General features: G+C 26.9%; 3 protein-coding genes across 4 annotated transcripts in view; 2 read left to right on the forward strand and 1 right to left on the reverse strand.

Moving 5' to 3' along the window:
- The window catches only part of kri (uracil phosphoribosyltransferase krishah), a 7,229-nt gene extending 2,040 nt beyond the window's left edge, over nt 1-5,189 (forward strand). Inside the window, exons 3-7 of the mRNA XM_018550362.1 lie at nt 702-851; nt 934-1,078; nt 1,172-1,302; nt 1,423-1,486; nt 5,012-5,189. Of these exons, the coding sequence (XP_018405864.1) occupies nt 702-851; nt 934-1,078; nt 1,172-1,302; nt 1,423-1,486; nt 5,012-5,064 (543 nt within the window). The 3' untranslated portion in view covers nt 5,065-5,189. The remainder of the gene's footprint in view (nt 1-701; nt 852-933; nt 1,079-1,171; nt 1,303-1,422; nt 1,487-5,011) is intronic.
- A 1,809-nt stretch (nt 5,190-6,998) lies between these two features.
- LOC108781603 (SH3 domain-binding glutamic acid-rich protein homolog) lies at nt 6,999-10,647 on the reverse strand. Of its 2 annotated transcripts, XR_001940954.1 has the most exons (6): nt 10,326-10,647; nt 9,095-9,277; nt 8,773-8,922; nt 7,694-7,734; nt 7,309-7,593; nt 6,999-7,215 (listed from the first exon to the last, which is right to left on the reverse strand). XR_001940954.1 is itself a non-coding variant. In XM_018549623.1 (5 exons), the coding sequence occupies exons 1-5, from the start codon at nt 10,368-10,370 to the stop codon at nt 7,425-7,427; spliced, it is 588 nt and encodes a 195-aa protein (XP_018405125.1). In that variant the 5' UTR covers nt 10,371-10,647; the 3' UTR covers nt 6,999-7,424. The 2 variants fall into 2 exon arrangements, 1 of the variants encoding a protein (XP_018405125.1); XM_018549623.1 differs by having other exon boundaries at nt 6,999-7,593.
- A 1,458-nt stretch (nt 10,648-12,105) lies between these two features.
- RpL37A (ribosomal protein L37A) lies at nt 12,106-12,972 on the forward strand. Its single transcript, XM_018549752.1, has 3 exons — nt 12,106-12,181; nt 12,450-12,578; nt 12,797-12,972. The coding sequence occupies exons 1-3, from the start codon at nt 12,179-12,181 to the stop codon at nt 12,941-12,943; spliced, it is 279 nt and encodes a 92-aa protein (XP_018405254.1). The 5' UTR covers nt 12,106-12,178; the 3' UTR covers nt 12,944-12,972.
- Nucleotides 12,973-13,852: the final 880 nt, after the last annotated feature.

The raw sequence follows: 13,852 nt of genomic DNA on the forward strand, positions 1-13,852 counted from the left end.
AGTCGGAATTGGTCCGTTGAGGATGTTTGACGTGTTCCATGTATAACTTTTTATCTCAAGATGTACTTCGATAGTTTTGTAATATTTCTGACATAAGTTTTTTTAAAGGAAAAAAATTTTTTTTTACTGTTTTCTTATTGTGTGACATTTATCATTATGACTATTTTTGTAAATATATGGATTCACGGACCAACTAATATTCTCACGTATAGATTTGTAAATTTTTTGTTATATATTTAACTACGCACAAGATTTTCTTATGTATTGATGTTTTTCCATAATTATGTACATTTCAACGTTAAGTGTTTCATCTGAAGAGGACCAGATTTGGTGGTCGAAACTAGTAATGTAATTAACATCTGTTTTTTAATCGTTACATTTATGTAAATTTTATAAGTTCATTTTAGAATATATGTATTAATTGTTTGTTAATTTACTTTTCGTTTGACTCTTACAATGCCATTTCCATGTTTATAATGATAGTATATAAATTCACACGAAAATTATATTAGAAGCATCCAAGATCCAGCTTAAATAGCTTATTCTCATCGGTATTTAGTTTGAAACTCTCCAAATAAGATTTAATATTGTTTAATATAGATGTTGAAATATATATATTGTGATTGTTAAAAGCTACTTTATAGTTTTCGTTTATTATATGAAAAAATGAAGTAGTTATAATTTTTGCTGAAATATTTTAGATCAGATTAGTTATTGAAGAGAGTTTGAATCAATTGCCTTTTACGAAATGTGTGGTGACAACTCCAACTGGTGCCAAATACAAAGGTTTAAAATATCAGAAGGGAAATTGTGGTGTATCTATAGTAAGAAGTGGAGAAGCTATGGAACAGGTATAACTTCAATTAATCCTAAATGTGCTAAGATGATATTTTATGCAAACTAGTTGCTAACTCATGAAATGATATCTTTTAGGGTTTAAGAGACTGTTGTCGTAGTATCAGAATTGGTAAGATATTAGTAGAAAGTGATATGGATACACACGAAGCTAGAGTAGTTTATGCTAAATTCCCTGATGATATATCTGAGAGAAAAGTCTTGTTGATGTATCCAATAATGAGTAAGTATTGGAGAATATCATAATTTTCAGAGTGTATTGGTATTAAGTTGAAAAATATTTGTAATAAATTTTATATTTATTATATATGTATAGGTACAGGAAATACTGTCATAAAAGCCATAGCTGTTCTAAAAGAACATAATGTACTTGAAGAAAATATTATCCTGTCAAATTTGTTTTGTACACCGATTGCAGCCAAATCTCTAGTCACTGCCTTTCCTAAGGTAATTTCTATTTATATTTACATTTGTATAAATCAGTAAAAATTTATTAAATTATATTCATCTGATAATGTATAATATATATATTTATTTTTTAAATAAAATTTTGTTTTTTTTTTATAGATGAAGATCTTAACGTCAGAGATCCATACTGTTGCACCAAATCATTTTGGACAAAAATACTTTGGTACGGATTAATTATATTTCATTACTGTATAATATACCAAGACACAAACATAATGCATAATTAAGCCGAGAGAAAATCAATTAAGAATGATTACATGCTAAAGATAAATATTAAGCTAATTAATAATTAAAATTATTTTTTATGACATTTAATAGTGGTCTATAACAGTGAATAATAAATGTAATGTTGAACGTTTGTTTCTACATTCTCTATATATTTTAAGTATTTAATTTTCGATTTATTTTATTCGTACTACACATTTAGATATTAAAATATGATATTTATATTTTACTTAATTTTTCAAATATTTTAAAAAATATATAAATAACTTTATTTATTTTTTATTCTCTATTTATTTTGTATTAAAAAGTTAAATTTTTTATTTTTCATTATTTTTTGATAATTTAAAATAAGTTAATCTATATGACAGAGAGATTATACTATATATCAATGATGCATATTTGATAATTTAATGATTTATAAATACGTTATAAAAACATTTATCATATAACATAAGTATATCGAAAGATATAAATAAATAATTATGAATTCTTTCATAACTTTAAATTATAAAAATATCTTATTTTGAAGTTTAAATCTACTAGCTATAAACATTCTTTTGATTTTCTCTATGTATAATAAGACTGTAAGTAATATATTTGTTTCAAATGTACTTGGAATCGTTACTTGGAATACTGATGAAATAATTGATATTTTTACAATGGACATCTCTTTTAACAAGTTTTAGAGATTAGATAAGAACAATTTTTCAACAAAATTTTTAATTCTCTTATGTTTGTAATAGATGCTGCATTATCAGTTTTATGTATGGTATACTTAATATCGAGTATTTACATAAAATATCTTGTCTTATTAAGATAAGCTAAGTGGTAAAAGTATATCATCATATGCGAAATTACCAATTCAGGTATTACATATTACATACGTAACACACATCTCTTAAATACAGATTTATAAGATCACCGTCCCAGAGAAAAGCAAACAATTTGATAGACAAATAATTAAGAGCTTGACATTACAAACAATTGTTTCCAAAGTTACTTTATTTTCTTATTTAAGAAAAAACTGAATTAAAAAAGATAAAAATCTCTTAACTGACATTAAATTTCTAAATTTACTAAAGTTTAGTAATGTCAGGTTTTCTGTGTACACATACAGAATATAATATATATATAATATATTTATATGTTATATAATATTATAAACAACAGAAATTATAAGGAATTATAAGTAATTATTTATGTTAATTAAAATAATTATTTTAAAATTGAAATATACTTTTATTTTTTTACTTAAATCTGGTTTATAAATATATCATTATATTATATCTGTATGCGATTATTCTGGAACATATAAATTTTGTATGAATTAAGATTAATATACATTGATGAATCTTAATATAAAACATAACTTTCTCTCAACAGTATATGCATAATGAAGTATTCATTTACAGTATGTAGTTAAGTTAAAAATAATATCAAATTATTCAATAATTTAACTTAAGCATTGTCGAAAAGAAAGAATACCTCATTATATGTTATACGAACGTAAAAATAATACATTATACATAATTATTTTTGTTACATATAGTTTGTGTACAGATATATGAGAAATCGCTCTATTTATATTGCATAATATAAATAAACTACTAAGCATAATTTGTTCTATTAGAATGTATAATAGTCTTAAACATATAATATTGCCATAATTTTACAATTATACTTATGCATGTGTTCAAATTTATGGAAAAAAGATATGATACTTAACTGTGCAATAAGTTGGAGGGAAATAAACATATATATTTGTTTCACTTTAACTTATTGCATCATGTACACCAGTTCAGATAGTACAGGAGTAAAGAATAGATCTTTTGAAGAAACTTATAACTCAAAACGTTTAATTACTTGATCATATGGTAATTTTTATTCATTTTTGAATGTTGCATTTTATACGTAATTTTAATAGAATATTGTGTTGTGTTTATACAATGTGTTAATACAATTATATACGTGTTATACGTATACTTAATACGTTTTAGTCGAAATAGGTTTAAACTTTGTACACAATAAGTTTACAGACGAAATATATATCATATATTTTACTTAATATAAAAAAATTAAATGTTACAATGCACTGCATAATTTATTTACCTACTTAATAGTGTACAAATATATTGATCCATTCAAAAAGATAAGACAATTATTCGTTAATGTCAGTTAAGAGCAAAGAATGGTATATGTACAACAGGGGTATACATTGGGAATTATTTTATGTACAACATATACACTTGATACATAAAGTCAAAATACAATTTAACTAATTGAATATTAGAAAGAAGTATCCATGTATTACTGTATAAATCTTTGCTTTCAGTAAAGATATGTTTACCTATATGCTCATTGAATGAGCTATGCAGCTTTTACATGTAGCAAGTTTTAAATAGAAGTATAAAAACAATATTTTGTGTAATTTTCCAAAATATATATATAGGTAATTGTTATTTATTTGATTAAACTACTAAAAAGATATAACATTTTAAAATCAACATTTTAAAGAAAATCAAGATAAAAAATGCTTCTTAAATTTGTTCTTAAAATCTTGATTTTAAGCATTTTTATTAAACTATTTGCCTTATATAACGTGCCTATGAAAAAGCTGCATTAAATAATTACAGCAATACCAGTAAGACCAATAATTTATATGATGTAAATTCCTGTTATTGGACACAAGATGTTTATAGTTTATATACATATATATAAATATATATGATTGTTTATAGATTTATTTACATTGACAATTGTTTAACATCTTTGCATCAGCAACAAGTTTGTTTAATGCAAATTGTATGCGTAATATTGATAAATACATGTGTGCACAATGATTATTAATTAAATAATACGACAAATAGCATTAGTAAAATAAATGTAACTTTGAAACTGGACTACGTTTTATTTTTATGTATTTTTTAATATTTTAATATATATTTGAAAGTTTAAATATTATCATCATTATAATATAACATTATTATTTATTGTATTAATTCATCATAATAATTCTTCATTAATATATTTAACTAATAAATACTAATTTTGTAATTTATTAAATTTATTTGCTTCACTTATATTCTCTAAATTTTCTAATTATAATACAAAAATTTGTATCACATTTATTATTAGTAATGAAATTTTTCGCTAAAGGGGAAACAGCAACTTTAGATTGCTTAAAAAAATGTATTTGTAAAAAAAATTTTAATTTGAAATATCTTTATATATTTTGTTTTTACTTATTACAATTTCAATATATGTATAATTAATGTTACTGTGAAAATAACATAAATATACTTTACGTACTATACGATTGATAAAAATGTAATTTAAAAATTTTTAACAAATATTACGTTTTGATATTTCTTTATAAATTTTTTTAGATATAATTGAAAATACTTTTATATATACTTATTCCACAAACGTGTATTATAAAAATATTGATAATTATTGGTTTCAGGCTGTACTCGTGTTGTAATGGAGACATCAAATATACAAGAGAAAGATAATTGAGGATATAGTATCGTTAGAGATCTCAATTGAACCTATATATGAAATAGCAAGTTTAATTATCTATATTACAGTAAACGTTATAACTTGCGTAGATCAATCAGATAATGCATTATTTTTAATTTGAGAAAGGGTAAAGAATATTTTTAGATATTGTATATATCAAGAAGTATATTTTACGCATAGTTAGTTTTTATATCGCTTTTGAAAGAGAGATCAGCATAATATGCTGTGCTTTAAACTTTTTATCATAGAATTATATCCATATATTTATATATTGTATATACATATGTACTTACCTTCTTTAATAATAGAATTATATAATATATCAATTCCCCAAAATATACATTGTTATGTTATAAATATTTATTGTTTAATGAAAAATGTTTGAAACAATTTTTTTAAAGGATATATATAAACAGAATCTTAAACTTGAATCATTGTATTTATTAGTAAATTCTTGTATGTATGTAACAATGATCGCTATTGATCTATATATGTATATGTATATACACATATACATATATATACACATATTGTATGTGTGTATATATATATGTATAATTAATATTATTTTTGTAAATATGATTATATTTAATTTTAATAATTATATCTTTAATATATAGTATGTTAAAATTTATTTTAACATTAATATTCAATCTTTATTGTTACCATTTTCTCCTCCTTCTCCTCCTCATCCTTGTAATAAGAAAGACATGTTAACATGAATAAAACTTTGTCATAATTTTCTTTGATTGTAGCAATAAATTATACATATTATATGTGCGACATTAATAACAAATTTAATGTATTATGTTGAAGAATAGAATTATAATAGCACAAAAATAATTTTTTATTTTATTTATTTATTTATAACAAAGCAACTTGTAGCAAATATTGGATAAAGCTTAATTTTTTTATGGCGGAAGTATTGTTTGAACGATGGACAAGCAGTAAAAGATTTATGCAAGATATTAATCTTGCTGAGCACACACATAGGAAGAAAATGTCATGATTAAAAATAATAAGAGAAACAATAATATATCATATAGGCCTTTTCACCGATACAACTGCCACTATTTATCAAGTATAACTATTTAGAATATATAAATTTGAATAATATCAGATTTAATACAAAATTTTTTAAAATTCATTGCACATTTTGTGCTAGTTATAAAAATTTTTCATGTATATGTTATTTTTTGATATTACATTAAAATATTCATTGTATTGTTTCGATAGTAGCAGTTGTAAAAAATCTCTCACTTTTGCTTTAAAAATTTATATTACTACAATATAATTTACAAGCATTATAAACCAATTTTTCTGTTTTCAAAAATAGAACTTTTAAAGAATTTAATCGTCCGATTTTTTAGATGCAAAAATTTTAATGATCGAATAGACTGTTGAATAAGCATGAGTCATATACACACATATCAATGAAATCATGTCATGCCAGTATGATTCATACACATCAGCATAATTTTGCTATGAGTAGAAAATGGAAGATTTCATACCATAAAAAAAATATTTATAATTCAGTTATAAAAATCTATAAATCTCTTCTTTTGTTCTGTTTTTTTCTAATACTATTTCTAACATATTTAATATATAATTAAAAGTTCAAGAAATCAATGACTTCTTAAAGCATATTTGGAAAGACTGATTATCTTAACGCAAAAAAATAAAATGTTAAAATAAAAATTTTTATTACAAGCCAAATCTATCTTTAATACTGCTGTGTTTAATTAAAAGTATAATACAAATATCAAAATTTTTTTTCACGTATATAACAAATTAATTATATCTAAAAATTAAAAAATTTAATTATAATACATATTTATCTATATATCTGTCCTCATATATCTCAAATGATATTGTGTATATGTATGTATTGCTATATCCTATATTAACTTTTGTACGCTTTACGCGCGGCAACAAAATAACGAGAAAGCACATGTAAAAGAATATATATATGTATATATACTTCAGTTCGAATGTGCTATAATATATCAGGTATGGTGCAGTGTGAAACAATGCAAAAATAATAAACAAACGTGAGGATGTAAATATATAAAGATAGCGATATGAAGGAATTGTCTCATATCACCTAATCAGACCTGTTGCAAAACATTTGGTGAAGACGCGTTTGATCTAAAAATACAAAGTATATTCTATAAAAGAATGTTCCATGCGTCATACTGATCAACAGACTTTCTGCAATGCAGAATATTATCTTGGCAGTACCTTCATTCAGCCTTAGTAATGTAATAAACGTAGCTTTGCAAAATACGTTTGTGGGTGGAAAAGGAAGGATGTCATTTGTGTGGAATATCCCAACTTTACATGGGTATATCTCGTATCTATTCCTCTTTCTCTTGGTCGTCGGACTTCTCTTCATTTTTATCACCACTATCTTCAGCGTGTTCACCTTCATCGCTAGCGATAACTTTAGCCGCGCTATCTAGTTCGGTTGGTTTAGAATCTTCTAAAGCTTTAGTCTCACTTTCTAAAGTTGTCCTTTCTGGTAAACTGAAGCATAATTATAAACTAATTATTCAACATTTTTAATCGAAGTATAATTCATATTTTTAATATATTTTCATTTTAAGCCATTTACTATAATAATTACCTGTCGGAAAGTAGTACATCTGCTTCTTTGTCTGCGGAAGGCTGAAAGAAATAGATTGCAAATGTTAGATAAATAAAAAATGTATACAAACCACAATATAAATTTAGTAAAAAAATTATCAGACTGGTAAACAAAAATAAGTAAAAATTGAAAGAATTTTATTTATAGATAAGGCTTGTTATACGATAAAATAACGAAATATATAAATTATTAATTTATATCATTATATATGTTAATTTCTTTGAAAAAAATCTATAAACAAATAAATAAATATAAAAACAATTTGTCATATGTTATACACGTGCCACACAATAAACATGACTATAGCAATTTCTATTTTGGCGCGTCGGAATTCTTTCTCATAGAGAAGCAGTATATATATATATACATATAAATATATAATTTAGCAGCTTGTAACAAAGCTTTTTTTAGGTTTCGAAATAAAGAAACAATGTTAAGCTACGTCCCCACTAAAGCAACAACAAAACACTTTTTATTATTTGCTGTTGCTAAATGTTTCTGAATTATCCAACATGTCCACTCATTGAAACATCTTGTCTTCATTGAAGTGACATAATCAAAGAAACATTTGAATTTTGTGTTTCTTTTTCAGTCTTATTCATTTCTAGCAACTAATTATTCACACTTAAGAAACAAAAAGCAGTTTATTATATATGATGTGATGTGAATAACAGCTCAAGATTTATTTCTTGTAGCTGCAATATATCTCATGCTTAACAGTAAGAAAAAGAAAAACGAAAAGTGTGGGTACAATCAAGTCTGATTTTTTTAGAGAAAATATTTTTTTTGTTCCCTGTAAATTGGCAAGTCAAATTTTTCATCTTTCATACTGGCAATGAAATGTCCTACTGCAGGAACTTCTATTTCTGTTGACATATATTTCTCATCTTCCTCTGATATTTACTGCTTCGATTTGAAACACATGATAAGCAACAACTTTTGTCGCTAATAACAAAAACATTAAGGAATATCAAAAATTTTCGGCAACTGGCAACTATTTCAAAATACATGAAACATCGACAAAAATTTCTATTCCTTCAGTGGAAACATAGCTTTACCTCTCGACTTGAAGTATTTCCATTCTCTTGAATTCCATCACTCTGAGATTTTGAATCTAGAGTGATTTCTGCAGTACTAATCGCCGGCGTTACTTTCAAAAACTTTTCCAATTCATCCATTTCATTTGCTAAATCAAAATCTTCATAATCCTGCAAAATTTAATCGCTTTTATTATTTATAAAAAATGATGTAATACCTTTTCAGTAGTTATTTTCTATTGTTTGTTAAATACGTGTACATACAATATATTTTTAAACTTAGTACATTCAATATCTATTGAAAATAATAGTAATATAAATGGTGCAAAGAAAAGATAATTACGCCACAATAATCATCCTCATTAAATATCTGTGGTGGCAATGGATACTTGTTATTTCTAGCATTACTGTTAGCCTGCATAAATTCTTTTTCCAATTCCTTGTCTGGCTCAGTTATATCGATGATCTCATATTCTACATTTTTACTATCTAAAATCATCAATACACGTTGCTGTCTTTTCTTCACCTGTAACATGTTTACATATACTTAAAATTTGTCAAACTCTTCAAATTTGATTAACCTTAGCTATACACACTATTTTTTTTGTAACCTTAATATGCACATTTGGATCCCTAGGATCCCATCCATACTTGTTACTGTAATTTCTGTAAAAATGGACATATTTTAATTTTTTTTTCAATTGATGGAGAATTGATTAAGGAACAAGTCCATAATATGTAAAAATCAATAGGATTTTTAGCATATTGCACTGGAGTTTCTTAGTGTATATAGCTAAGGTGTGTATAGCTAAGATTAATATGTACCATTACTTGAATGTTATAATCTCTTATTAAGAGAGATTCGTAGATAACAAATATTTAAAAAAGTAGATATTAATATTAAATATAAATTTTATAATTTTTGTAACATTTATATGTTATAGAATCAAGTTTAATTTCTACTAGTTTACATATACAGTTATATGCAACTGTTAGAAAAATCCATATGCAATAAAATCTGCCAAATGCAATCATCATTTTTATACATTTTTATTCCTAATAATAAAATTTATAATATTCATTGCGGTAAAATGTTAATAAACAATTTCCTATATTAATACTATTAATATTGTCAAAAGAAATATTTGCAGCATATTGAACAAAGAAGATCAAAAGATACAAATACACAAAAATACAGGTTTGTCTTATGGAACCTAAATAATGGAACTATCAAGTAATCAAGTTAAATTATACTTGACAAATTCGACAATCGCTCTTGATCAAATAAACAGAACCGGATGAGACTCGTGAATAAACAGCTGGAAAACTGACGTGACACCCCACCGTACGTCTACCGTCAGAGAAAACGACGAAACCGATAAAAAAAAAAAAAAAACGCGCAGTACGCGCGCGTCATATCGCAAATGACAGTCCGCGATTATTAACCGCCCCAGTGCCGTTCGCATTGTAACCTGATACAGCGACGACGGTGACAACGACGATTGCCTGACCAGACTCCGCGGTTGAGTATCGCGACACCGGAGCTCTCATCGCTGAAAGCCATAAGCACTCACTTCCTTGTTGCCGCTGATACCCGATACGTAGATCTTGACGACCATCGCGCTGGCTGTGCGACCACCACCGGCTGTGCTCCCTAGACTCGACGACGCGCGTTCCCCTCGCTGCACTGCGCCGCGCTGTGCTACGCCACGCTACGCTACGCTCCGATTAGGCGGCGCGCCGGACCTGGACGACACTACGTGCGATAGACCGCGGGGAGGGGCAACGGGACAGAGCCGACCACCAACCGGTCGCTCGTGGCGGCGGTGGATTCCGCTATTAGCCGCTCGCACGTCGACACGCGTGACGCACCGATCTCGAGAGAAACGGAGCCGGACTGCAGCTTGGCCAGGCCTACGTCATACGGGCCAGTTCCTCTCTCTCTCTCTCTCTCCCTCTCTCTCCCTTCCCAGGGATGGACAAATGATTTCCCCGCTTAGAATTACCTGTCACAAAAAAAGAATGCATATGTATGTACATACATACACTTTTTAAAGAGAGATGATAATCCGCGGCGGGAGGAGGGGGTATAATTTTTTTCGCGTTAGAAATGTGTGTAGATATTTAATAAAATGAAATTTCTAAAACAATTTTTATACGTTATAATTGTTCTTATTAATATACGTATATATCATTTTATAAATGTCAAATTTTAATTATATGTGACTTTAAAAAGAGTCTTTGTATGTACTCTTAAAATTAATTGTATGGCTGGTATAACTTTTCCGCTGTCTATGCCGCGTGTATCGTTTATAGAAAAAAAATCGAAACGTCGAATCTTCCCATTCGTCAGCCACCCTCGCGATTATGTAACGCGTTACGATGACGTTACATAATCAACGCGTATTTTTGGAAATTTGTTAAAAAACATTGGTGATGACATTTGTTTGGATATGCATCGGGCACGGCATGAATCGCGAGTGTTTGACTATAGTAATCCAATTATGTAACTCATAGTATTGTTAATTGACTCATCGTTGCAAAGAAATTTAAATGTTAAATAAAGTATTTTTTCGAATGTTGAATTTTTCAGTTAAAGCTGCTTTTGAATGATAAATATGAAGCTCTTGGAGAAATTAAGGTTCTACTTGTAATTATTCACAATATACTTCTATATGTACTTACATTTAAAATTCGATACACGAAAACTCTTTAGTATTTAAAAATATATGCGTTTGCAATTTGTGTAGGTACGTTCCTGTGTTAGGTAACTATAGTAGTTGTTAAGCTGTGGTTGGTCACCGATTTGAATAAAATTGAATTAGCGAGGTCTTTGTATTTCACCCATATATCGCGTAAACATGGATCCATAATCATATTAATCCATCTAATATATCTCAAGTATATGCGATCTATCTTTTTCTTTACATTAAATTAAAAAATTATTATACTTGATTTCTTAAAAATGTGTGTAGATAATATAATATATTAAAAATATGTACTAAAAACACCTCTGTTGAAATTTTGTTAAATTATATAAATATCTTTTTATGTCACACTACAGAATAATTTTTTATTATAATAATTGTATTATTTAATATTTTCTTGCAGGATGTATCTTTTGTAATATTTTTAATGACTGAAATATCTATACCTGATATTTTCTTCAGAAGAAAAATAATATATTGTCATTCGCGATATAACAGTGTTCATAATAATGGAAAAACTTGTCATTAATTTTGAACAAGTTTTTCCCGCGAAAATTTGAAATTAACGTACATCCATATTTACGCTGTTAACTTCCGAGTTCCGACGTTGTCACTGTGCTGCCTGTGTGCTGTTGTGTGAGGTTACTGTACTTGAGTTCTTTCCTTATTCCTTCCAGTTCTTTACAAAAGCGTGCAAGAGCGATCTCCACTTGTTAAAAATGGTAAGATATTTTATCGAATTTTCCATATCAAATCTTACTGAAATCTACGTGATGTTGATCACCAAATAAGAGCAATAGCTATCAAAATATTTTTTATGTATACATTTTACCGTAAAATGCTAACTGCATACTGTGAGGACTCATTAACCTTATAACAAGGTTATGTTTTGATCGCAATTCTTCTTATTCGATTGTATATTTCTGATCTTTAATATCATCGAAGTTACCTGTAAATGCAGAGGTCCTAAAACTACCTGAATTTTTACAGGCGAAACGTACAAAGAAGGTAGGAATCACCGGAAAATATGGCACCCGTTACGGTGCTTCTCTTAGGAAAATGGTTAAGAAAATGGAAATTACCCAACACAGCAAGTATACTTGCTCGTTTTGTGGTAAGGTAAGTAATTGTACTTTATATTATGAATTGGAAAGATAAATTCTCAAAATGTATTTAGTATTCTTTTTAAAATTAAGATTGTGATGTGATAAATTCTTTTTATCATAGACACGTTCTATTATTTTTTAATCTTTTATACAAACATTATTTCATAATTTAATACAGTTTGTTCGAGAGGCTTTCAACTGTGTTATGATACTATTTTTATTTTCTAACAGGAGGCCATGAAGCGTAGTGTCGTAGGAATCTGGTCCTGCAAACGATGCAAAAGGACTGTTGCTGGTGGTGCGTGGGTATATTCTACGACAGCCGCTGCTTCAGTAAGATCAGCTGTACGTAGATTACGTGAAGTTAAAGAACAGTAAATGTATGTAATAAATATCTTTTTAACTTATACTTGTAATTTTATTTAATACAAACCAACCAATGTGTCATGACACATGCTTAGATTCAATATATATGTATCAACTAAAACTTGTTTTGTATTAAAACAAGTTGGTTGGTACCCCCACCATCGCACGACACATATTTATAATTGTATTTTATTAAAATGATATTGATTTTATTAAATAGTTTACATGTTTGTAAAACTCATTATCTAGGTATGTTTCAACATTATTCATAATTTAACTTTTATCTTTTATTGATAAAATGCAAATTATTTAAGACTATTAAAACAGTTATTTTATAAATATTAACAAATATTAAACAATCATAAACATTTGTATTTATTAACCTCTGTTAACCTAGACTCTCCCACAATCGCAAATTGAGGTGGGATTTGGTAAAAAATGTAGTGCTCTTTATTAAATTTGTTAATCAGAAATTAATAAGTATTAAAATGATGATATCAACATTTCACATGTGTAACGAAACTTATTTATTCTAACAAGATAATTGTGTATGATCGTAGCTATTTTATATAATATTCTATAGAATACTTATATGGTACAATTTTAACAACTATAAATAAATTATTTTTTAAAAGGCTTTTCATTTTTTAGTCACACTTGATTCTGAAAGGAGAAACAAAAGTCAGGTTTAAATGTCGTTAATGTGCATACATTCATTTTTACAAATTACTTTACTTATTTTAGAAATGTTTAAAAATTATTATAGTAGTATTATAGAGACATGCATTATACAAACTTAATGTATACAAATAATTTTATTGTCTTTAAAAGATTATGCTTACGCAGTTCAGGCTATTATAACAATCGAAACTGTTCTTTCATATCATCATAATCGATTGAACCGTGAAGCAAGAGATATTA

The sequence above is a fragment of the Cyphomyrmex costatus genome, unplaced genomic scaffold, assembly GCF_001594065.2.
Source record: "Cyphomyrmex costatus isolate MS0001 unplaced genomic scaffold, Ccosl1.0 scaffold123, whole genome shotgun sequence".
In the NCBI taxonomy this organism is placed as follows: Eukaryota; Metazoa; Arthropoda; class Insecta; order Hymenoptera; family Formicidae; genus Cyphomyrmex; species Cyphomyrmex costatus.